General features: G+C 45.1%; 1 protein-coding gene across 7 annotated transcripts in view; it reads left to right on the top strand.

The window, feature by feature from the left end:
* Window positions 1-22,957, top strand: part of LOC144112640 (26S proteasome non-ATPase regulatory subunit 4-like) — a 54,428-nt gene that overhangs the window by 5,754 nt on the left and 25,717 nt on the right. For 3 of the 7 annotated variants that reach the window (XM_077645446.1, XM_077645447.1, XM_077645445.1), the window contains 4 exons: window positions 2,238-2,378; window positions 13,654-13,765; window positions 22,692-22,778; window positions 22,840-22,908. In XM_077645446.1, coding sequence (XP_077501572.1) covers window positions 2,238-2,378; window positions 13,654-13,765; window positions 22,692-22,778; window positions 22,840-22,908 — 409 coding nt within the window. Of the gene's footprint in view, window positions 1-1,280; window positions 1,766-2,237; window positions 2,379-13,653; window positions 13,766-19,195; window positions 19,424-22,361; window positions 22,386-22,691; window positions 22,779-22,839; window positions 22,909-22,957 lie in introns of those variants that run through there. The other 4 variants (XM_077645448.1, XM_077645449.1, XM_077645450.1 and 1 more) reach the window with 4 other exon arrangements.

The raw sequence follows: 22,957 nt of genomic DNA, 5'->3' as shown, positions 1-22,957 counted from the left end.
ACCGAAAGTTGAATTTTCCCATGATTCTTTGCGTCGAAACGCACCTTGCCTTTTCAAACGTGTTGTGGTCTCGGTAGGGAATCTAGAAGAGAAGGTGTGAAAACCGGTCAGGAAAAGCTGGCCCCTTCCGCGTGACTGCCGCGCTGCGGCGCTGTTGTCAGCGGCGCCGTCAGCGCGTCTGCTTGCGCGAGCAAGAAGGCTGTAGAGGAAACGAGCTTTATTGAATTTTCGAGGTTTTGGCAGGCACCGCAGTTTTTTAGACATTATAAAGTTTAAACGACGCTGCTGTTGACGCATAAACGTGGAGAAACACAACAGTATATTTGGGAATCAATGCGAACTTTGCGCGAGTTTTCTGCTGCCGAAGGTGTTGGCCGGAGGCACATATTTTAAAAACCTCTCCTAAAGGCTGTGAATTTTTGTAGTGCTTATCTAGGGTTGAATGTATTCTGCAAAACTGTATGAGCAATTTTTTTTTGTCTCGTGGGTGAGCGCAGTAGTTATCACCAGGAACACCGGATTTTTTCGTTCGTTACCTTTTGCGGCGGAATTATCACGTTCGAAAGGAGTTGACTGTTTCTACCTGCCAAAGCAGCACTAAACCATCGCAAGCACGCTGTTGAGAGGTTTCAGGGTCATTTAAACCACTTCTTCCTCGAAAATTATCTGCTTCTGCTGTGGGGGGCGTCATGCTGCCTACGTAAACAAAATTAAGCGTCACCCGTACAGCTACAACGTCGGGTGCTGCGACCACAATTCGTGCACTTTTAATATGTTACAAGAACACAGTAAACGCATGCAATATGTTCCTGGACAAGCAAGCTTTATTCGCAGCCAGCTGATCAATTTTGCTGCTTGGGTCACATCACACAAGGCTTTGTTCTTTTTCCTTTTATTTTTTCACTCATTTCTTGGTTGAGGCCTCTCGAAAGAAAATGAATCCTGGTGAGGAAGAATAACTGTACTACAGATTCTGTGAGCTCAGAACGGTGCTCCACACAACCAATCTGTGGCACGTTTGTGCTCACTTTGTTAAATATGGAGAAAGCAAATCTAGAATGCAGACGGGTTCTGCACAATTCCTTGGTTAGCCGGCATTCAATAGTATTAATCAAATCATATAGTGAGGCCGATTGGTACAGAAGCCCACCCAAGTCCCACTCTTTGCACACTTAGCTGATCTGGGCAAGAAGGCGCACGGAAGAGACACTTTTTCCGAACACGATTTGTAACCTGAATCGCACCCGGGAACAAAACACCACCTCCGAGTTTTTTTTTTTTCTTTGACGTCGGCGACACTTCTGCCAGCACGCAGCACCGGTATTCGAACTGCGCATGCTGAAGATCGCACCGAAATACGCAATGACGCCTGCCCAAACCACGCCGTGACAACCACCACCCTGCCGTCTCCTCCGGAATTCTGACAGCGCCCCAGACCGCAGCGCTCGATTTGGCCCTGGTGGCCGTAACGCGCAAGGGCCACCCCTTTTTATGGGCCGCGCGCCGCGTTTTTCACACCTTCCCTTCTAGTCTCTGCCTCTCGGCTCTCGGAATCCACCAATCGCGTTCGTCGGTGTTGGTCCTGCGCCGTCCTTCTGCGCAGTGGTGCGCGCTTCGAACGCGCGGCGTCCGTCTGCAACTCGTACGTGGTGCCAATTTCGAACACTCAATTTGCGGAGCGCCGGACGAAAGGACGCTGAAGAGTCCTGTTCATCTCAGTGAGAGACGCGTCTGCCAAAATGCTTCCTGAAAGTGCGGTTATCTGGTGAGTAGCTTGAGAAGTCAACGTAGCGCTTCAGATTTTTGGCGGAGCACAATTTTTTGCGCTTAGCTAAGCGTGTCTGTACCGTGGATTTCTTGCACTCGTAGCGGTACGTGTCGCGTTCTGCTTCCGAACAATACACGGGTTTGAATTTCAGATGCGTGGCTGCAGCTCGGCCTGAAAAAAAGGGAACTCCTGTGTGTGCAATTTCGGTTTGTTAGTACGACCTAGGATGTAGTGTCATACCCCATGCATGCAGTCCAAATTTCCGGCGTCCTTCACTACGGCGTCCCTTGTAGCTTGAGTGGCTTTGTGACGTTAAACCCCCATAAAACAAACGGGAAAAAAATAGAGTTCTGTACTACGACGCTAGGATTGAGCTTTTTGCGTGAGTATAAACTCTCTCACGATGACAAATGCCGCGTTCTTGAGTATAGTGTTGTTGTTTGGAGCCTTTTTCAAACTCATTTTTCAGCGTGGACACAAGTGACTACATGCGCAATGGCGACTTTGAGCCAACGCGTTTGGACGCGCAGTATGAAGCTGTGAAATTCATCTTCCGCGCCAAGACTCGGTCGCACCGAGAAAATAACGTTGCACTCCTGACACTTTCAAGGTAAGCGTTCATCTACTAAATCTTATGCAAGCTATATATTGAAGACGCCCATGGATACTGAATCTAACATTTAATGTGTGCCAGCCCGCATAGGCGTTCCATGAAGACGCCGATATCTGACTCGGAGCTTGGTCAGTTCGAGTGTCACTGCAGCCTCAGCTAGAACCAGAAATATTTAGACTATATATCCACAAATGGTCCAATATCAAACATCATTTTGAGAGACCCATCAAACATCCGTTCGAGCATTTACAAGAGATCATCTGTTAGTACATCCATTTGACTTGCATTTTGTGATATGCTCAGAATGTTACTTTGTGCACATCGCTGAGACTCTAACAGTGGACTTTCTGTGAACGTTCACGATTAGACACGATTAAAATAGACAGGCTCACGCGCTGTACCATCACAAGGAACTCGACTGCTTGTGTCCCGGAAAGCTTTTCAAATGGTTTATGCTGCTATATTTACACTAAGCTAGAAGCTCCATGAATGGGGCTCAGAAAGGCACCTTCTTTAGAAGCACGTTTGTTCCCACCTAACGCGTCTGCATAATGTTCGCGCAAAGGCAGCAGAGCAGACTAATATCGTATTTTTAATAAAAGGTATTAGCAACATGATGTGCTTACTTGGACTTCTCGTTTCCACCGCCACAAGTTCATAACTGACCGAAATAACTTCGCTCGACAGGCAAGTGCCGCTGGCGCTAGCAGGAAGGCCGTGTGTGGGGAATATATAAGCCCATTGACTGCCACTACCAAGTGTACGTGTGTGCAGCTCGTCGATACACTACATGAAGCTTTTTGTTTCATATTGTTTCTAGGTACAGTGTTACGAGTATGACTGGATTGCCGCGGTAGTGTTGATACTAGTTAAATCAATAAACTGTTCAAACAATCACACCTGTCCACGCGAACCGTTTCCCTTGCGATTAGCTTATTGCATTTCAAAAATTTTCTTTTTGCTTTGCCTTTGCAGAATATGCAAAGGGGATCACAAATATTTGTCGCGCATGCGTGTTTTGCTCAACTGCCATCACAATTTCTGTCCGAAAATCTTTTGGTGATATTCTGTAGATGTCCATTCCATGGCAATAGGGACATATCTTCTAGACATAGATGGGGCAAAGTGTGGTCAGTAAGAAACATCCTCTGTACATTAAATATTTTGGGAGGTACATTCTGTAAGTGTCTTCTGGATCTAAAATGGTTGTCTGGGAACGGCGTTTTCTGCTGTCGATATGCTCTCTCTTTCGAAAATCCGTCCGCTTTCTTTTGGAAAGAAATAAGTGACGGACTTGGGGAGATTTACCGCAGTTAAGACAGCAGCCATATTTCCAGGACAAATTCCCAGCCACGCACTGATATTGAAGTTGTTCCACGCGCTAGATGCATGCAGGTGTCCCAGCTAAATGTAACCAAGCTTTTTAAAAACACGAAGTGTCCTAGCCCCGTGAAACCAGCTGAGGGTTGTTGAGAGTCGCGTTGCCTAGTCTGACGTGTTTTTTTCGTTATTCAAAGTTAATTAATTAGTGCCGTCTAATTATCTATCTTTGTAATTATTGAAAGAACAAAGTTTCAATGTAAAAGTTGTAGATCATCTCGAAAAAATGCTAGCAGCGCTGTTTCCGTCAAGGTATGATTTACGTGGCTTTATTTCTTGGACTTAAAAGAGAGCTATCATGCGACTGCAGCTGCTGGGTCGCATCTAGCTCTGCCACAATGTGCACGCAAAGGCTCATCGGGGACAGCACTTCAGTAAAAATAGATTTTGTCCTCTAAGACCCGTCTTGGGATGATTAATTGGCACCGTCGTCTCGTTGACGCTTTTCTATTGTGCGAGTTAGGGTTTAAGGCTGGTCCAAAAACTATAACGTTAACGGTATCTCGGTGCAAACATTCCAGTAAGCTGTTTTTCGAAGTGATCTATAATTTTTCTATTGACGTTCTGTTCCTCAAGGTAATAATTAAAAGATGAGCTAATTATGCTTGACTAATTAGTTAACATTGAAGAGCAAAAAAAATACTGCAGACTAGGTCACACAGCTCTAAACAAACCTCATTTGGTCCCATGTGGCTAGGATATTCCGTGTTTTTCAAAAGCTTGGTTACATTAAATTTAGCTGGGACGCCAGGTATATAGATTGCCCGTGAGGTTATTTCTGTATTTAACTACGTTTACATGTCCGATCGTCCATCTTATATATCTATGGGATTGCCTGGGATGTCATTTTTTTTTATTTCACCGGAAATTAGTTTTGCGTTTTGTTGATCAGATGCGCACAATGCAAAAAAGCCATCACGCAAAGCTCACTACATACTTGTGGGGTCGTTGTGCAATCGTCGCAGAAAGTAATCGGCAATGAACGCCAGTTGCTTTGGAAGGCCGGCTGACCACACTGTGCAGTACATTAACTGTGTACAGTGCTCGCACTCCTCTGATGGACTTCTCTAACAGCTCAGGGCCTTTTGCTCCCTTTCCTTCCTCAGATAACCACATTACATGCTGGTGCCCTAACACATAATTCTGATAAAAATTTGCATTGGCCTAATATATGTTTTCTGTACAAGTCCCCTATAGCTATTGGTCTGATATGAGTTTGTATCAGTCTAAGAGGAAGAAACATGAACATTTGAAACAATAATAATTGTGGTCTTAATTAACAGAATTATAATGTTGCAGAAAAACTGGCAAAGTTTTACACGACACATAATGGATATCTAGTCTTAATATATTTAGAAAGGTTTGCTTTGCTGATCAACAACTCACCATTAGTAGATATGGCTGCTCTGTTCAGAGGGGCTAGAAAAGCCCAATGAAGGCCACCTATTTATATGCAGTTAGTAGAGTGTGCGAATCCTGCCTGTCCTGGCATAGTGTACCCAGAGGACATGAGTGTGTGTGTGTGGTACGAATAGAAACCTATGTCATGGTGATAGGCCTGCAAATGCTACCTAGCTCCTAACATCGATGGGAATTTAATCATATTCAAATCCTGAGAGCAATAGTCTAATAATAAATGCATGCAGCAAATAGAAATATCTTATCAGATTTTACATTTCATGCATTTCTTATTACATTAATTGCGCATCAGTCATTGTTAAGCAAATATGCTATAATTTGTGCTATTATGTACAATTTTTGCTAGGATATCCAGCACTACCCTACCAACATGGACCTGCCCAAACCCCCTGGGGGCCCCAGGGTTGTTTGGGCAAAGGGGTTTAGCACTAAACCATGCATCTCCAAACCACCCAAGCTTCCTAGGAGGTGTAGCTTGCCGGCAGACATCTCTTAGGCTGACTCTGCTCAGCAGCGACTGTGTTGTCGAGATTTCGCAGCATCGGCACTTGACTCTGTAGGTACAAGTGACAGCTGTGAGTGAGAAGATGCCATACATTAGTCTTATTTTAGTTCGGACAGAAATGACTGTTCCTCCCAGCACAAATTTAACTGTCGGCAAGTGCCCATCTGTAACTTTTGTTTCCGCCGTTGCCGAGGAGATTGATGATGATTATAGATTTTTATGGCGCAACCCAGTAAAAAAAAAACAAATGAAACAGATAGGGTTTCCAACTGGCTTCAATTGGTTCTAGTTGGACTGAATGGGTTTCCAACTGGTTCCACTTGAAACGGTGTTCCTGCTGGATAGTCCAAATGGACTACGCAATTGGACCAATTGAGTTTCCAGCTGGTTCCATTTGGAATGGTGTTCCAATTGGACAGTCAAAATGGAGTCCCGACTGGACCACTTGAGTTTCCAACTAGTTCTAATTGGAATTGTTGCTACAGCTAGCCGAAATAGAGTGCCAGTTGGACACAGCAGTAGTCTGGTAATACACGATTCCACGGGATTCTCAGTTGAATCAGTCTTCGTCATCTGGTGAGCCCAATTGGTCTTACCAACTGCATCCAACTGGTCTGACTAACTGCACCCAATATATTCATGTTAACAATTGAAAAACATGGCATATTTGACAAATATGACAATACTAATTAGGTTATAATTAGAACTATCTACTGCTTAATCTGCTAAATTGTATACATCATTTATGCTATTCCTGCAGTCGAAAATGAATTAAATAACTATGCTTAACTGGTAAGCGCGCCACTAGCCCCATTATGGGAGTCCCACATATGGGATATATAAGCTGAAGCAAAAGTGCATTGTGTACGTGGATATGTGTTGGGCTTATGTTAGGTGTGTGACTGTACTACCTGGTTCTTGAGTGTAATGTATGATTCATTTGATTTCTGAAAAAGATTAAATTCCTTTAAAAACTTGGCATGAGGTAGAACATCTCAGCCTGCAGTCCTCGCAGATCAGTGTTTCTTTTGCACCTTAATATCTCTCACATTGTGTACTTTGTACAGCTTAATTAATTGGGTCATGGACTTTGTGAAAGTTTCCTGGATGCAATAATTGCCTGCATGGGACCTAACGGGAACTGTTATTCGAGTTGGGTCAGTTGGTCCAACTGGTCCAGTTGTGTACTAATTCACGATTGGAAATTGCAGTTGGTACCAATTGGAAATTTCCCAATTGGATTCAATTGTTTTTTTTAACCGGGAAGGGCATCTGTGGCCGAAGAGCGCCATGGCACAAGGTGTTTTTGACTACTCACGGGGGGGTCAAAGACCCATTTCCCAAGCATTTCACTCTAAAGAAGCTGAGCACCAGGCAGGGGAAGCTTGTACTCATTGTATCACCAGTGGGTACCCGACGGCTCTGGGGATCGAACCCCGCACCTTCCGCATGCGAGGTGGATGCTCAACCACTTGGCCACAGCTGCGTTGCCGAGGAGATTCACTGCTTTCAGGGCCTCTTTGAAGGTAGCAGGTACACTTTGAATGATTCTGTGCCACTGGCAGTGTAGCGGGCACAGTTATGTGCAAGATGGCCCTGGGTTCACCTTGGCACTGCACTGTGCAATATGAACTTGTCACATTGGTCAGCGCAGTGTTTCATCCCTTCTCTTCCTTTGGCCTCGTGCCTTTGCACTGTTGCACTACAAATTAAAAAGAACTGCACTGTGGAGTAGCCTAAAGTGCTGCGTGCAAGCAGTTGATTTTTTTTCTTACTTGAAAGTTTAGCATTGAGAGTTCTGTAACTTTGAATACTAATTTTTGGCATGAAACATGTATTCTGAATTTTTTATTCTCCTGTTTCCCGACTGGATATATTTAATATTTTCGTGACTTCGTTTTTTCTTTCGTAAGCAACATATATTGTTTTTTCATTGTGTCAATGAGAAGACAATTCTATTACCAACACTGTGATGTGCTGCAATGAAGAAAAATCTAAGTTAATGCCTGAAAAAGAATTTTTATGCACACCACCCTAAAATTGCCTATTTTCTCATGGTAACGAAAGAGTTAAAGGCCGTCATCATTCATAATTATCAGCCTTACTACACCCACTGCAGGGCAAAGGTCTCTCCCATGTATCTCCAATTAACCCTGTCCTTTGCCAGCTGCATCCACCCTTTGCCTGCAAACTTCTTAATCTCATCTGCCCACCTAACCTTCTGCCGCCCCTTGCTACGCTTACTTTCTCTTGGAATCCACTTCGTTGCCCTTAAGGACCAGCGATTATCTTGCCTTCGCATTACATGCCCTGCTCAAGCCCATTTCTTTCTCTTGATTTTGACTAGGATGTCATTAACCTGTGTTTGTTCCCTCACCCACTCTGCCCGCTTCCGGTCTCTTAACGTTACACCTATCATTTTTCTTTCCATGGCTCGCTGCGTTGTCCTTAACTTAAGCTGAACTCTTTTCGTTAGCCTCCACGTTTCTGCCCCGTAGGTGAGTATCGGTAAGATAAAGCTGTTGTACACTTTTCTCTTGAGGGAAATTGGTAAACTGCCACTCATGATCTGTGAGAACTTGCCATATGCGCTCCACCCCATTCTTATCCTTCTACTTATCTCCCTCTCATGATCCAGATCAGCTGTCACTACCTGCCCTAAGTATACGTATTCCATCACAACTTCCAGGCTCTCACTGCCAATTGTGAACTGTTGTTCCCTTGCTAGGCTGTTGAACATTACCTTGGTTTTCTGCATGTTAATTTTTAGACCCATCGTTCTGCTGTGCCTGTCTAACTCATTGATCATGATTTGCAGTTCACTTCTTGAGTGACTCAGCAAGGCAATGTCATCAGCGAATCGCAGATTATTTAGGTATTCTCCATTTATTCTTATTCCTAACTGTTCCCAATTCAGGCCTCGGAATACCTCCTGTAAACATACGGTGAACAGCATTGGTGAGATCGTGTCTCCTTGCCTGACGCCCTTCCTTACTGGAATTTTATTGCTGACTTTATGGAGGACTATAGTAGCTGTGCAGTTGCTATATATATCTTCCAGTATTTTGACATAAGGCTCTTCTACCCCCTGATTATGCAATGCCTGTATGACTGCTGAGGTTTCTACTGAGTCGAATGCTTTCTCGTAATAAATGAAAGCTATATATAGAAGTTGGTTATATTCTGCGCATTTCTCTTATCACCTGATTGATAGTGTGAATATGATCTATTGTGGAATATCCTTTACAAAAGCCTGCCTGATCATTTGGTTGATTAAAGTTTAACGTTGCCCTGACTCTATTAGCAATTACTTTAGTAAATACTTTGTAGGCAACGGATAGCAAGCTGATCGGCCTGTAATTTTTCAAGTCCTTGGCATCTCCCTTCTTATGAATTAAGATAATGTTTGCATTCTTCCAAGCTTCTGGTACAGTTGAGATCATAAGGCGTTGTGTATACAGGGTGGCTAGTTTTTCTAGCATGATGTCCCCTCCATCCTTTAATAGATCTGCTGTTACCTGATCCTCCCCAGCTGCTTTTCCCCTTTTCATTGCTTCTAAGGCTTTCTTTACTTCATCTTTCATTACTGGAAGGATGATGCATTGCTGTGCACTGCTGTCTTTCTCATTAACGCTCTGATTATATTGGCTACTGTACAGGTCTGTGTAGAACTCTTTGGCTACGTTAACTATCTTATCCATATTGCGAATGACATTGCCCTGCTTGTCTTTTAATGCATACATCTGGTTTTTACCTATGCCTAGTTTCCTCTTCACTGCTTTTAGGCTACCTCCGTTCTTTATAGCATGCTCGATTCTCTCCATATTAAACTTCCTTATGTTGGCTAACTTTGATAGCTCTGTTAGTTCTATTCTGTCGGTAGGGTTAGGCGCCCTCATGCTTTGGTGCTTCTTAATCAGATCTTTCGTCACCTGAGATTGCTTTCGGGTATCCTGTCGAACTATCCTGTCGCTTACTTCTACTGCGCACTCCGTAATTATTGATGTCAGATTATCGCGCATTGTATGAACATCAAGATCGTCTTCCTCAGTTAAAGCCGAATATCTGTTTTGCAGCGCTATCTTAAACTCCTGTGCTTTCCCTCTTACGGCTAACTTGTTAATGGTTTTCCTCTTCACTAGCTTCTTCCATTCCTTCTTCAAGTCTAAGCTAATCCGAGACCTTACCATTCTGTGGTCGCTGCAACGCACCTTTCTGAGGACGGCCACATCCTGAATGATGCCAGGTTTAGCGCGTAGTATGAAGTCAATTTCATTTTTAGTTTCACCATTGGGGCTCTTCCAGGTCCACTTCCTGTTTTCTCGTTTCCGGAAGAAGGTATTCATGATCCGTAAATTATTTATATCCGCGAATTCAACTAATAACTCTCCCCTGCTATATCTAGAGCCTATCCCATAGTCACCTACTGCATGGTCGTCAGCCTGCTTATTGCCCACCTTTGCATTGAATTCTCCCATTGGTACAGTGTACTGTGATTTTACTTTATTCATTGCCGATTCTACGTCCTCATGGAAACTTTCAACGGTCTGGTCATCATGGCTGGATGTGGGATAAAGGCCTACAGACATGTAATTTTAGTTGCATGTCTTGTTCTTTCAAATAATCCGTTAGACATTAGAAAACATGGATTACCATGTGGTATTCCTCTAAAACTGCTATATTATTTGTAGTTGAATTTTTTCTCTCGTACTGTTCGGTTTCATTAACCGAATGATGGCTGTGACGTTTAGCTAGTTTTAAAATCACTTGAGGCATAAAAAAAAACGCCAATAAATGTACTGATGCATCACTTGTAGCCGCTCTAGCTCTTGAAGAACACTGATTTAAGTGTTCTAGTGAATTAAAACTATGTATCAGTGTTTACATTGCAGTTTTTTTCATGCCTCACATGACATAAATGCCAACCACATGTTGCAGCAATTGCTTAGTTGCTGAAACGGAAACAGCATGAAAGAAGAAATTAAATTATAAATTATGTAGCAGTTGAGACTAATACCACATCGTGATCCATGCATTGTAATGTCTAACGCATCGCTTGAAAGAAGGAAACACTAAGCAGAAATTTTGTTTCTGTAGCCTTTTAAAAAGTCTGATTCTAAGAATTCATGCTTGCTCTCCTCTCGTTCAGGATAATGAAGGCGATTGCAGTGGCTTCGTTTTAAGGGAGGCAAAATGAGAAATGCCTGCGGCCTAAAATAAGCTGGACCATCAACTATGCTGTGCCCGTAAATGAGTGTTGCTTTGGTACTTAAGAAAGTGCACACAACTAACCAATAATTAACCAACTTGTATGTCCTAAAGGGTGGCGCTCACTGGTTATGGTGCTTGGCTGCTGACCCAAAAGACCCATGCTGGTCGCATTTCGATGGAGGCAAAATGCTAGAGGCCCGTGTGATGTGCGATGTCAGCGGACGTTAAAGAACCCCGGGCGGTCAAACTTATGCGGAGCCCTCCACTACAACGTCCTTCATAGCCCAAGTCGCTTTGGGCAGGAAAGGCCATTACAGAATCCATGTTGTGATAGGTGTATAAAATTAACTGTGATGCTCGATGTGCTTAATAATGTTGGAGAAAATAATATGTTCCATGACTTCTGATGAGCTGCTGGTTAATGATATGGGTCTGTAATTGTAAATGGATGACCTGCTGCCTGATTTTAAGATTGGGACAACCTTCTCCATTCTCTATTCACTAGGCACACAGCCCGAATAAAGGAACTGCATAAAAATGAATGACAGAAACTCGTGAATAATTACCTTTGTATTTTTCAATATCTTGGAATTTATGTTATTGGTACCGGCAGCTGATGACAGCTTTAAATTCTTGATTACATTAATGATACCAGTAGGTGCAGTTGATATTGGTACCATAGCTTCAGTGATCAGCAGGCAAAAGGACTTGGGTGAGTTCAGGCTGTGTTCCTGTGTGAAGATTGAGCAAAAGAACCAGTTAAAGGCTTCTGCACAATCACTGTAACTGAGCGGTTTATCACAACTGTCAGTGGTGGTTTCTACAGTGTTCTACGACGGATTTATTGTTTTTCAAAATTGTCGGGGGTTAGTGCTAAGCATGTTTGGTAATGTTGTGTAAAAAAAAAATTTGTTTCCCTTGCGTAGACACTTCGTGGCTTCTTTATTAGGTACACAAGTGTAACGGAACTAAAGAACCGATCCAGCTTACCGTTACTAAAGCACCATCAAAAACCAGCCAGTTTAGCCCTCTTTCATTGTTTCTGCTATTCACTTCCATTAAGCACATACATCACACAACACTCTATGTTTTCAGCTCGTAATAAAAACAGTCAACAGGTGTCATACCCTTGCCCAAAAACAAACATATGCACAGTCTTTCTTCATCCGAACAGGAAAAGATTGGAACGGCCTTCCCAATGCCACTATAATAATAGAAGACACACTTGAATTCAAAGATAAGCTCAAATCTTTAGACACATTTTAGGTTTTCGTGTACCTTTCCTCTCAAACATTGATATATTGTATACTTTGTTTTATTATGCAGTTTTTATTATATTATCAAATCTGTTATTAATTCTTACCCATCTGTTCAGTGCTATATCTGCCTCTCTTTTTTTTCTTGTTTTGTTTTTCTATTGCATTTACGAAAGCATTTGGGCATTTTGATTTTGTGAGCTGTTTGCCTGTTTTTCATTTTTATTTTGAAACCTTTGATGCTGTGATTGTACAGAATATGTTCCTTTTTTGTTGTTATTTCTGTACAACCCATCCCTCATGTAATGCCTCTTTTTTGGGGTTTTTAAGGTACTAAAATAAATAAATATGGTCTCAAGGTTGGACTAAAACAATCAAGCATTCTTAATACCTGCATGCTATTCTATTGATCATAAATTGCACAGTCATAAGCAACAATCTTAACTGAGGATTAGACTTATGGAATGGCCTGTGCAGGCTCTTATATATAGCATCCATGCTCAGTCCCTTGTTTGCTTCAGTATTTGGTATCAGTATTTTTTTTCTACACACACACACACACACTCTCTCTCTCTCTGCGTCTCAGCTAAATGTAACCATGTTTTTGTGTCCTACACGAATGAAAGCAACTCGCTGCTCTTGAGAGCCATGTGACCTAGCTAGTCCGGTACTTTTTTTCATTCTGCAAATTTTGGTAAATATTTAGGACTAACTAGTTAAGTTTGTAAGTATTGGTTTTAGGAAAACTGTGTCAGTTTGAAAGTTGTAGGTAACCTTGAATAATAGCAAGCTGAAGTGTTCGTGACAAGGCACCATTTACATAGCTTTTTTACTGGCCCTAAAAGAAAGCACACGAAATTCTAAATCTAATTTACAGTGCTAGCATCTGAAGTGCCACATGATGCACTAGATCTCAGGAAAAAAAAGTCTGGTTGTCTCTGTAAAGCCATGCAGGATATGAGATAAGGAGATTTTTCTCTCTGAAATCATGTCTGGGCTCTCAAGACCGCAAGGTTTTGAATTTCGTACGCTTTCTTTTTGGGCTGGTAAAAAAATCTAGACAAATGGTACCTTGCTGCAAATGCTTCAGCTGCCTGTTTTTGAAGCAGATCTAAACATTTCGAGTTGACACTTTCTTCCCAAAGCCAGCATTTAATAAGCTGGCTAGTTATTCTTAATAAACTAAATTTGCTGAATTATAAAATAATGACTAAGATGCACAACACTCAACAGCTCTGAGTTGGTTTCACTTGCCTAGGACACTCCGTCTATTTTAAAAACCTGGTTACATTTAGCTGGAACACTTAATTTAGCATATGTGATGAATCTGCATGGGTGCCATTTGCAGCTGTTGCTTAAAATGAGACAGAGAAACATATGCATAGCACTGTGTGTGTATGCATCTTTTTTCTGTTTTTAGGGCCACTTTCATATCTGAGCTGTTAGTGGCAAGCCCAGTTCAACTATGTTTTGATTTTTGTTGTTTTTTATATTTTCACAGGCCTAAAGTTTTGGCTACACTTACGACTGATGCTAGACACTTTTTATCAAAGCTTGAGGAAATGAAGCCAGATGGATGCATCGATTTTGTGAAAGCTCTACGCATTGCAAAGGTACGTTTCTCTTTTTTTTTTCATGACGCTGTCACTACTTATGTGCAGAAACTTGGCTGACCACTGGACCTCAATAACAGTTTTTCTAATGCTTGGTTAACGTGTTGTTTCTCTCATAATGTGGTTACACAGATGTCAGCATTAACACCAAAATGAGCTATATGTAAGGAACAACATCGTCAAGTATATTTACATCACCACCACTAACACAGTATTGCCGCATGTGCAATTCCAGAACTGAAGGTGGCCAAAATTATTCCAGAGCCTCCACTACAGTGTATATCGTGCACTGAACCCCATGTGCCAGAATACAAGAATATAATATGCATCAGTCTAAGATCACAACTCTTCAAGCAGAAGGCATGCTAGCCCAACCACTGATGTCCACAAATTACCGTAATGTTCATTATCATTTCTGGATATCCATGCGACATTCAGGCGACTATACGGGATGACTATACAGGCTGTACAGTATCCTTGTTCCAAATTTTTTTTTTTTCCACAGCTGGGTGAGCAGCAGTGAAAGCTTCAGAAAAACTTCTACCATTTTTTTCAACTTTGACAGGGTTATCTGTGATCCGTTGCAAAGTGCTGCGTTCCAGAGATAGGATCCACGTTATTAAAAAAAATGCAATAATAGATAGACAAATGTATACAGTCTGGGCGTCCACTTCGACTGTGGGAGGTGGTTGGTTCGAAACCCGCCGCCGGACACCCACCGGTAAAAATGGGTACAAGCCACCCTCGGCCCAGCGCCCGACTTCTTCAGGGGTGTGTGTGCTTGGAGGAGGCTCCACAAACCCTGCTAAGCCCTGTCAGGGGTAAACCCAGTTTGAAACACTCAGCCTGCAAAGGTGCTTTGTGTTTCACTGCAAAGTGAAGAGTTCGGCTCAAAGCTCGTACGCTCTAACCAGCGTCAAGTTCAACACTAAGCGATCCTTCGTCAGAAGCGTCAACTTGATTATCACTGCCGTCCTGGGCAAGTCTGGTTTTTCTGGCTGTCCGACTTGGTGAGAAAATCAATGGGGGCCACAAGTTGGGCTTCTACCACACGGGGAGGATTTAACGTTGCTTGACGACGGAGCTTATAGCTGATCCGTCAAAGCAAAAACTGTGGTCAAGACCCTTTTCCCAAGCATCTCGCCATAGAAAAGCAAAGCACCAGGCCGTTGGAAATCTTGCACCTATTAAAAAACCGGTGGGTACCCAGCGGCACTGGGGATTGAACCCAGCACCTTCCGAATTATGCGAGGCAGATGCTCTACCACAAGGCTTTGTAGCCTTGTGGTAGAGCAACACAACAAATGCGTGCAGCTTTTGTTGTGTTTTGTAGAGGTTGGCAAATGGAGCTGCCTGATAGGAGTGGAAAATAAATGCACTTGCCTTGTTGTCTGGGGCCAGCACTGTTATCAATCAATTGTTATTTCGGAGTTCGTAATTTGTACACAGGACAAGCTCCCCTCTGAGTTTGGGTGGCTATATACCCTAGCTGCTAAGTGTTTCGGATATATGGGCCTTTTTTCAGTAACATCCGGTGCTTGTGCCAAGCCTGGCGATTTGCAGGAAAGCTGACTTATAGGAAAATTTTCTAAACCAAAAACCCTTGTTCGCAGACCATGTTTTCGCTTCCTAGCTGCCAACAGAAGGAGTGTAGTGTGAGGGAAGATGAGCCAGTTGCCCTCCATTGTATTTTTTTTAGAAAAGGAGAGAGGGGAATGCCCCTTAATTTTGGTGAAACTGAAGCCCCAATGGTTACCACTAGCTTTCGAGATTGATTGTAGTTATTGAAAGGGTGCAGTGATGCATTCTCTTGCACCATTGTAGCTGTAACCTGCTCCTCGCACCCCTGCTCAGAACACAAAAGGGGAGAGAGCCAGTATTTACTGTTGATAAGCTAGCGACCAGTGCTGCTGAGGGAACGTAACACGGTGCCCTAGAGTCAGTGGGATTCACTGGAAAGCTTTCTCGTCTACTCTTGTGTGTCCTTTCCACAGCTTCCCTCTCATACAGACAGAGGCATCTCCCCCATTTTCTTTTCAAACAAGACTGCGAAAGTGCCATCAGTAAGCGAGAGTTTCGTTTGGAAATATGTGCTGTATTGCACAGGGCACTCAATACTGTGCAAGCTGTCCATTGGATAAGGCTGTTTCCATCTTGTTGTGAATATGTCGGGTCAAATGCCACAGCCATAGAGTTCCTCCCTGAGGGAAAGGTGGCAGCTTTTCACTTGATCCACCATGGATGCCTGAGGCATATGCTGGGAAGACCAACGTTTATAGATATAAACGTTGGGGAAGACAGTATAACGGATTGACATGTAGTGGCTTGTTGACTGCTACGGATTGAATTTTTTTGGTTGTTCGGTTTTGCTTTCATTACTGTTGTTTTCGTTGATGTTTTGTGAGCTTTGTGGTTGTGTAGTGGAGCTTTACTCACGCGCAGTTCATTTGAGATCTGAAACATGCGAAGGCGCTCAATCCTGGAAGTGAGCTGCTATACAGTGCTTTAGAACCTTAATTCTGTAGCTGAGCAGTGTCTGGTGCCTGTTAGGCCTAAATTCCTTTTGCCCCTTCACTGCGAGCCATTTATGCAGCAATTAAGCTGGGTTTTGCTGAGGAGGCACCTGTGCTACCTGTGCATTGAAATGCATGTGAGTTAAAGGATAATTAAGGGAACAAGTTTTTTTTGTGAACTGGGAATGCAACAGTCTGCAGCTGTGACCACTCTGCATATTTCTCGTAGGAGGCTCGGAGAGAATTTAAAAGCGCAAAGTACCTCGACAAGCGCAACTTATGTTAACCGCGTACTCGCCGAGGATTGCGTTCGGTTCATTTCGAAGACTGACGGTGGCCGCGCATTGCATGCAGGAACGACTTCCATTTCACGAATTAATTCACGCAAATACCCGCATGTTTCACTTGCCAGCTAGCATCAACACGACTGTCGCCTGCACGTGGTAGGAGAGGTCTAGCTCACTTCCTAATTTATGTTTTTCTTGGCAAAATCTGTAAGCGCTGCGCCAGGACATGCCGAGAGCCGGCACTTAGTGCGCGCGAATTAGTTTCTCATATATATATATATATAGAGAGAGAGAGAGAGAGAGCAAGCTTGTGTCTCACGGCGTGAACGTAGCCTATGCACAGACATAAGGCACGTCCCGCAATAGCAGACTACACCAATGAAACGTTTCTATTTTTCACAATACAAAAACAAAAGCTTCGATTGCATAGTATTTTAAGCGCTAACCATTTTTTTGAAAGAATGTTGGCTGTGCAAAATATTGCTCTAAACGCAAATATTTTCCACGGTTCGCTACATTTGGCGGCTTAAAGAGAAAACCCTCTCAAAGCCAAGATAAAATTCGGTTATTGTTTGCTTTTCTGCTCATTTATTAAATGTACAATAAGCATCTTTTATTACAGGACATACTGATTCAAAACAAGGCTTCCTTGCATTTAATTTGCGAAAATTTGTATTTCTGCAGTCGCAGTCATGTTTAGGGCCAAGACAAGTGCGCCTTGCTGTCTTCCCGGCATTCCCACGGCGGATTAATTTTTTCTTCCTCTATGGATGAAGTGCTCTTTCATGGCTCCTCCAGAAACTCGCGTAGATGGTGGCGTCAGCTTTCCCTCAGTGGCCACGGCCAAAACTGAAGCGCAGTGAACGCGAAAAGTTTAGGAATGCAAAATTCCCACAAATAATTTTGTTTTGCTTTGGTTTTACACTTAAATAGACCTAACTGAAGTAGCACTAAAGACTGCTTACGTGGTAGGATTCCCCATTCCAATGTTAAGTGTTCAGGCCCTCTATTCTGAAAGTCCAGTGGACATTGCTGCAGCTCGGGCTCACTCCACAAACTCCTGTTGGTGCTGCAGTTCAGAGCTGGACAGTGCGTTCTCCCACTGCTCAGCTGTCTGGTTATTTATTCTTCGCATGGTATGGTTTTCTTGGCAGGCCCATAGCATGTTGTACAGGTGGTGCAGGTCTGCCTCTTCTCCGCAGTCTATGCATCCTGATTTGTGTAATTTCGGATACTTCCTACTGGTCGAGCTTCTTTGGGTTGTACACTGTATCTGTTTGTAAGCGTCTAAGCGTAATTTCTTCTTCTTTATTTAGCTTCCTGTCTAGGAATGGAAGTCCTGTCTAGGAATGGAAAGCAACTATTATTGAGGTTGGGGGAGGGCCGACGATGTGAGGGTGAGAAAGGGCCAGAAAACTTTGCGAAGTGAGGGTGAGGGAGGGCCGTATTCAAAAGTAAGGGTGAAGGAGAAAAAGTAAAAACGAGGGCATTTGCCCACCTCTGTATATAAGTTTCTGATATCAGTTGTGTGTATTGCAGTGCTTTGTTGTTGCTGTTGTTGGCACTTGCGACGTTTAAAGCTGTGTGTTCTCACTATAGGCAGACCTGCATGGTCCTATAGGGTGACACATTTTAGTGCAGGTTTCTTTTGTTTTCCCTAATTTTTAGAGTATACTTACTGACGCCTTATCAGTGCCCTCACTGCTCCACCTTGTTTGGCGCACTTTGATCCTTCAGCCCCTACGGAACTTCGGACCGATGCGAGCGGCCATGGCATTGGTGCCCTACTTGCTCAGCGGCAACGCAACAAGCTTCGCGTTATTGCGTACGCCAGCCGTCTCCTTTCTGTGTCAGAGCGCAACTATTCTATCACCAAGCGGGAATGCCTCGCTCTGGTTTGGGCTATTGCAAAATTCCGCCCTTACTTGTTTGGGCACCCTTTCTCTGTTTTCACGGATCACCACGCCTTATGCTGGCTTTCTTCGCTCAAAGACCCTACTGGCCGGCTGGGGCGCTGGGCTCTTAGCCTTCAAGAGTACACATTTTGTGTTGTCCACAAGTCTGGCCGCTTGCACCAGGACGCGGATTGCTTGTCCCGTTACCCTGTCGATCCACCTTCCTCCAACGAATGCGAGGCTGACGCCTGCGTCTTATCCATCTCGGCCTTCCGCAACATTGCGCAAGAACAGCGCTTGGATTCGTCGCTACGTTCCCTCATCGACCGCCTCACTGCCAACCGCTGTGATGCGTCCCTTGCCCCGTTAGATAGATAGATAGATAGATACTTGAGGCCTTGCCCTTTGTAACGGGTGGGCACCACTAGGTTGGGCACCCGGCCAAAAAAACAAAAAAAATACAAGATGGAAGCACACAAGGAGAGAAAGAAAGATAAAACGCACAAAAAAATGGAAAAAGAAGAAAAAAGAAAAAAAACACGCAAAGGCTAAAGTCAGGAGGTGGGTGGGGGGGGTTCGCTCATCGATCTCGTTCACTTCCGACTCTGCGGCTTCGCGCTTTTAATAAAAACACAGTGCTCCACCAAAGAGTTAGTCGACGCTTGGTTCGCAACACCCCCTCGCTCTTGACCTTGGAGCTGTCTCCTTCGTCGTCCACTGCAGGACCGTGAAACCCGAGCGCCTGTGGGAATGTGGTGCCCTCTGTCGGCATTGGATGGAGACTCTGGCACGACATCACCAGGTGCTCGATGGTTTCCTCTGCGTCGCCACACGCTCGGCATATTGCAGCTTCTGCTTCTGGTGTTGCGTCGAAGTGACGGCGGAACACCAGTGTTCGCAGCGCTCCGGCACGGGCCTCAAACAGCAATGCGCTACCCAGGCCGTTGTCAAAAATCTTTTCAGGTCCGATGCTGTTTTTGCACTCGCGGTACACTGCCAGTGTCAGTTTTTCCGCGAGCGCCTGCAGCCATTGGCGATTCTCTTTTTCCTGGACCCGTCTCCTTGCCTCCTGTTTCCATGCCGTTGCCGATTCGGCACTTATGGGTGTCTGGAAAAGTCCATACTTGCCTTCTATCTTGTGGAGGCGCTTCACCCATGTAGTGCGTAGGCATGTCGCAGCGAGGTATTCAAAGACCCGCCTTGCCCATCGGTTGTGGCTCATGAACTGCAGTCGACCGCGGTACTCCAGCTTGCTGCATGCCTCCCTTGCCTCAAAACTAGACCATCCCAGGTCGCCTTGAATGGCTGCATTGGCCACCCGTCCATGACATCCGACTGCAGTGCGGCCGACCTCTGTTTGCCTGCGCTCTAACCAATTTCTGGTGGCTGATGGGAGGCAGACCACCGCGTTGGCGAATGTGAGTCCTGGCACGTGCGCGAGCTTCCAGAGGTCGCGGACCATGGTGTACTGGTGGCACCCCCACAGGCACCGACGTCGGAGGATGCATTGCGCTCGAAGTGAAGATTGACGGACCTTGGCCTCGTGCAGTCTGAACATGTCAGTCTCAGCACACAAATTTATGCCCAGGTATTTATACGACCTGTCGACTGTCAGGGTCTCTTCATTCAACGTCAGCGATAGCTGATCATTCGCCTCGCCTGCCAGCTGAACAACCTTGCATTTTCGCTGGTTGAACTTGAGGCCAAGGCTTCGCAGCTCCGCTGCACAAATGTCTAGCATTTTTTGCACATCCTCTGTGTTTTCTCCCATGATTACCAAATCATCAGCAAAGGCAAGACCCGGCAGTCGGCTGGAGTTGTCAATTCCTGTGGTGCTGTACTTAAGGCCGAATCCCAGGTTTGCCTGCAGGAGTGCCTTTTCCAGTCCGGCCACATACAGGAGGTAGAGGAGGGGAACGTCCTCTACCGGCGCAATATGCGGCCTGACGGCGCTGACCTCTTGCTCGTGGTCCCTCAACACCTGCGCAGCAGCGTCCTTGAACAGCTTCATGACGTTCCCACGGCCGGTCATCTTGGAGTCTCCCGCACCTACGACAGCGTGCGCCGCCGCTTCTTTTGGCCCGGTCTATACCGTTCTGTCCGCCGTTATGTGGCCGATTGCGAACTGTGCCAACGGCGGAAGACGCCCTCGGTTCTCCCTCCCGGGCACCTTCAGCCGATTCCCATCCCCGTAGACCCGTTTTCCCGTGTCGGCCTCGACCTGCTCGGCCCTTTTCCGGTGCCTGCTATGGGAAACAAATGGATCGCGGTCGCGACGGACTACTCCACGCGCTACGCTATTACTCGAGCGATCCCAACCAGCTGCGCAACTGATGTCGCTGACTTTCTCCTGCACGACGTCATACTCCACCACGGTGCTCCCCGTCACCTGCTCGCCGATCGCGGTCGCTGCTTTCTTTCCAAAGTGGTCGCCGAACTCCTCCGCTCCTGCTCCGTCCGTCATCAATTCGCCACGGCCTACCATCCGCAGACGAACGGCCTCACTGAACGTCTTAACCGTACCCTCACCTACATGATTTCCATGTACGTCTCCGACCATCACCGCGACTGGGATATTAGCCTCCCATTTGTTACATTCGCCTACAATTCTACGCTTCACGATACAGCCGGTTTCTCCCCCTTTTACCTTCTCTTTGGCCGCGATCCTTTGCTGCCCTTCGACAGTGTACTGCCCGCCACCGCCTCTACGAGTCCTTACGCTCGGGACGCCATCACTCGCGCCGACGCTGCCCGTCTTGTCGCCCGCCAGCGGCTGTCGGCCTCCGAAGTCGATCAGAAACGACGTCATGACTGTCGCCGTCGTGAAGTCACCTACTCTCCTGGCTCCCTTGTGTTACTCTGGATCGCTTCCCGCCGTGTGGGCCTTTGTGAAAAACTGCTCCCCCGATATACAGGCCCTTATCGGGTCGTACGTCCGGTGACCGCGGTGACGTACGAGATCACCCCGCTACATTCGCCATCTCCGGCCGCTGCACCCCGCACCGACATCGTCCATGTGTCCCGCCTCAAACCTTACAACTCGCCGTCTAGCTGGCCTGTGTAGTGCGCACCGGGACGGTGCTTTTGCCGCGAGGGGGGGTCATGCTACGGACGCTAAGAGGACGACGAAGCGGTTGGTAACGAAGACGACGCTGAGGTGCGCGCTTGTGTGCTGAGTCTACTCCAAGCCATCGGTTCCTTGCGTAGCAGGTTACCTCTGCTCTTTCTACTGCTGCTTCTAGCCGCCACGTATCAATATTAAAGTGACCCTTAATTCAAAACTTTTTAGTAACTTTCCAGAAACATCATAAAACAAGGGACATGACAAGGATGGTTTATCCAAATAGATGTTCATGCTGCCAGGGCAGCTACTGGTTCCAGCAGCCATAGACGCAGGTCTCTAATCAGTCAGAATGTGTTCCAGTGTTTGTAGTGGCCCAAGTGGCTCATGGCCGCAGTTTTTTGTTTAGTCGCCTAATGAAACGGAGCAGTGCAGGTTCCCTGCCGCGCTGAGCGAGTCATGTGGCCCTCCTCTCCTCATCCTTGCATGTGCTGCTGCGTCACGTGACCTGGCACCCGCCTCTGCTCCCCGCTTCGCATCTGCTGCTCCTCTGGCTTCATTTCAACACAGGACGCCTTTTTCACTAGTAAACCGTTTAGTGCTATTGCAGTAAAACACTCGTACACATTTCATGGTTGAATTAGCAAGTAAAAATGATGAACCCTTTCATAAAATGCCTAAGGAAACGTAATACAAGCCTCAAAATTTTGATACTGAAGCGGGGAGCGGGTACTAACATGCTATGAATGTAACACCGAAAATGCAGTGTTGTCCATAGAAATCATCTGAAGCCACGGATACAACAAACTTTAAAATCAATTTGTGCCTGAATGAAATGCCACTTGGCTGCCAGGCATGGTGGAGGTAAGAAGTAAGATAAGCACACATGCGGAATCCTTGCATTCCACAATCAGAAAAAAACAGCACCTGTTATGTCTACACACCTTCTGTCACCCAGCTAGCATCACCTTGTAGTTGCTTTATCGATGTTCCTCGTGCACCGTCTTCCCCATTGTTGTTTTGCTTTTAATGTCACATATTTATTGCATTTCACAATAAACTTCACTTGTTAGCGGTGCTCCTGTTGTCTGCTTCTTCTTTGCCACTTTTTCTCGTTAATTTTTATGCAGTGAACCTAGCCCAACCTCATGCATCACTATTTATTTGCAGCTTGTGCTCCAGAACCGTTTGGACAAGGTTCATCAGATGCGAATTGTGGCGTTTGTTGGCAGCCCTGTCACATCAGATAAGAAAGAGGTTTGTGCATATCTTAGTTTCAGACTTAAACATTCCCCGCTCATTTTTTTTTTTTTTTCAGCTTTTGAGTCTTGCAATAAAACTGAAGAGAGAAAATGTGAAGGTGGACATTGTGAGTTTTGGAGAAAATGTGAGTGGAGTTTCGAGTCTAATGTTGTTATGTTGCAGACACAACTTGC

The sequence above is a fragment of the Amblyomma americanum genome, chromosome 1 (assembly GCF_052857255.1).
Source record: "Amblyomma americanum isolate KBUSLIRL-KWMA chromosome 1, ASM5285725v1, whole genome shotgun sequence".
Lineage (NCBI taxonomy): Eukaryota > Metazoa > Arthropoda > Arachnida > Ixodida > Ixodidae > Amblyomma > Amblyomma americanum.
Note: the sequence above shows the minus strand (reverse complement) of the source record. Positions and strands in the feature narration are given on the sequence as shown.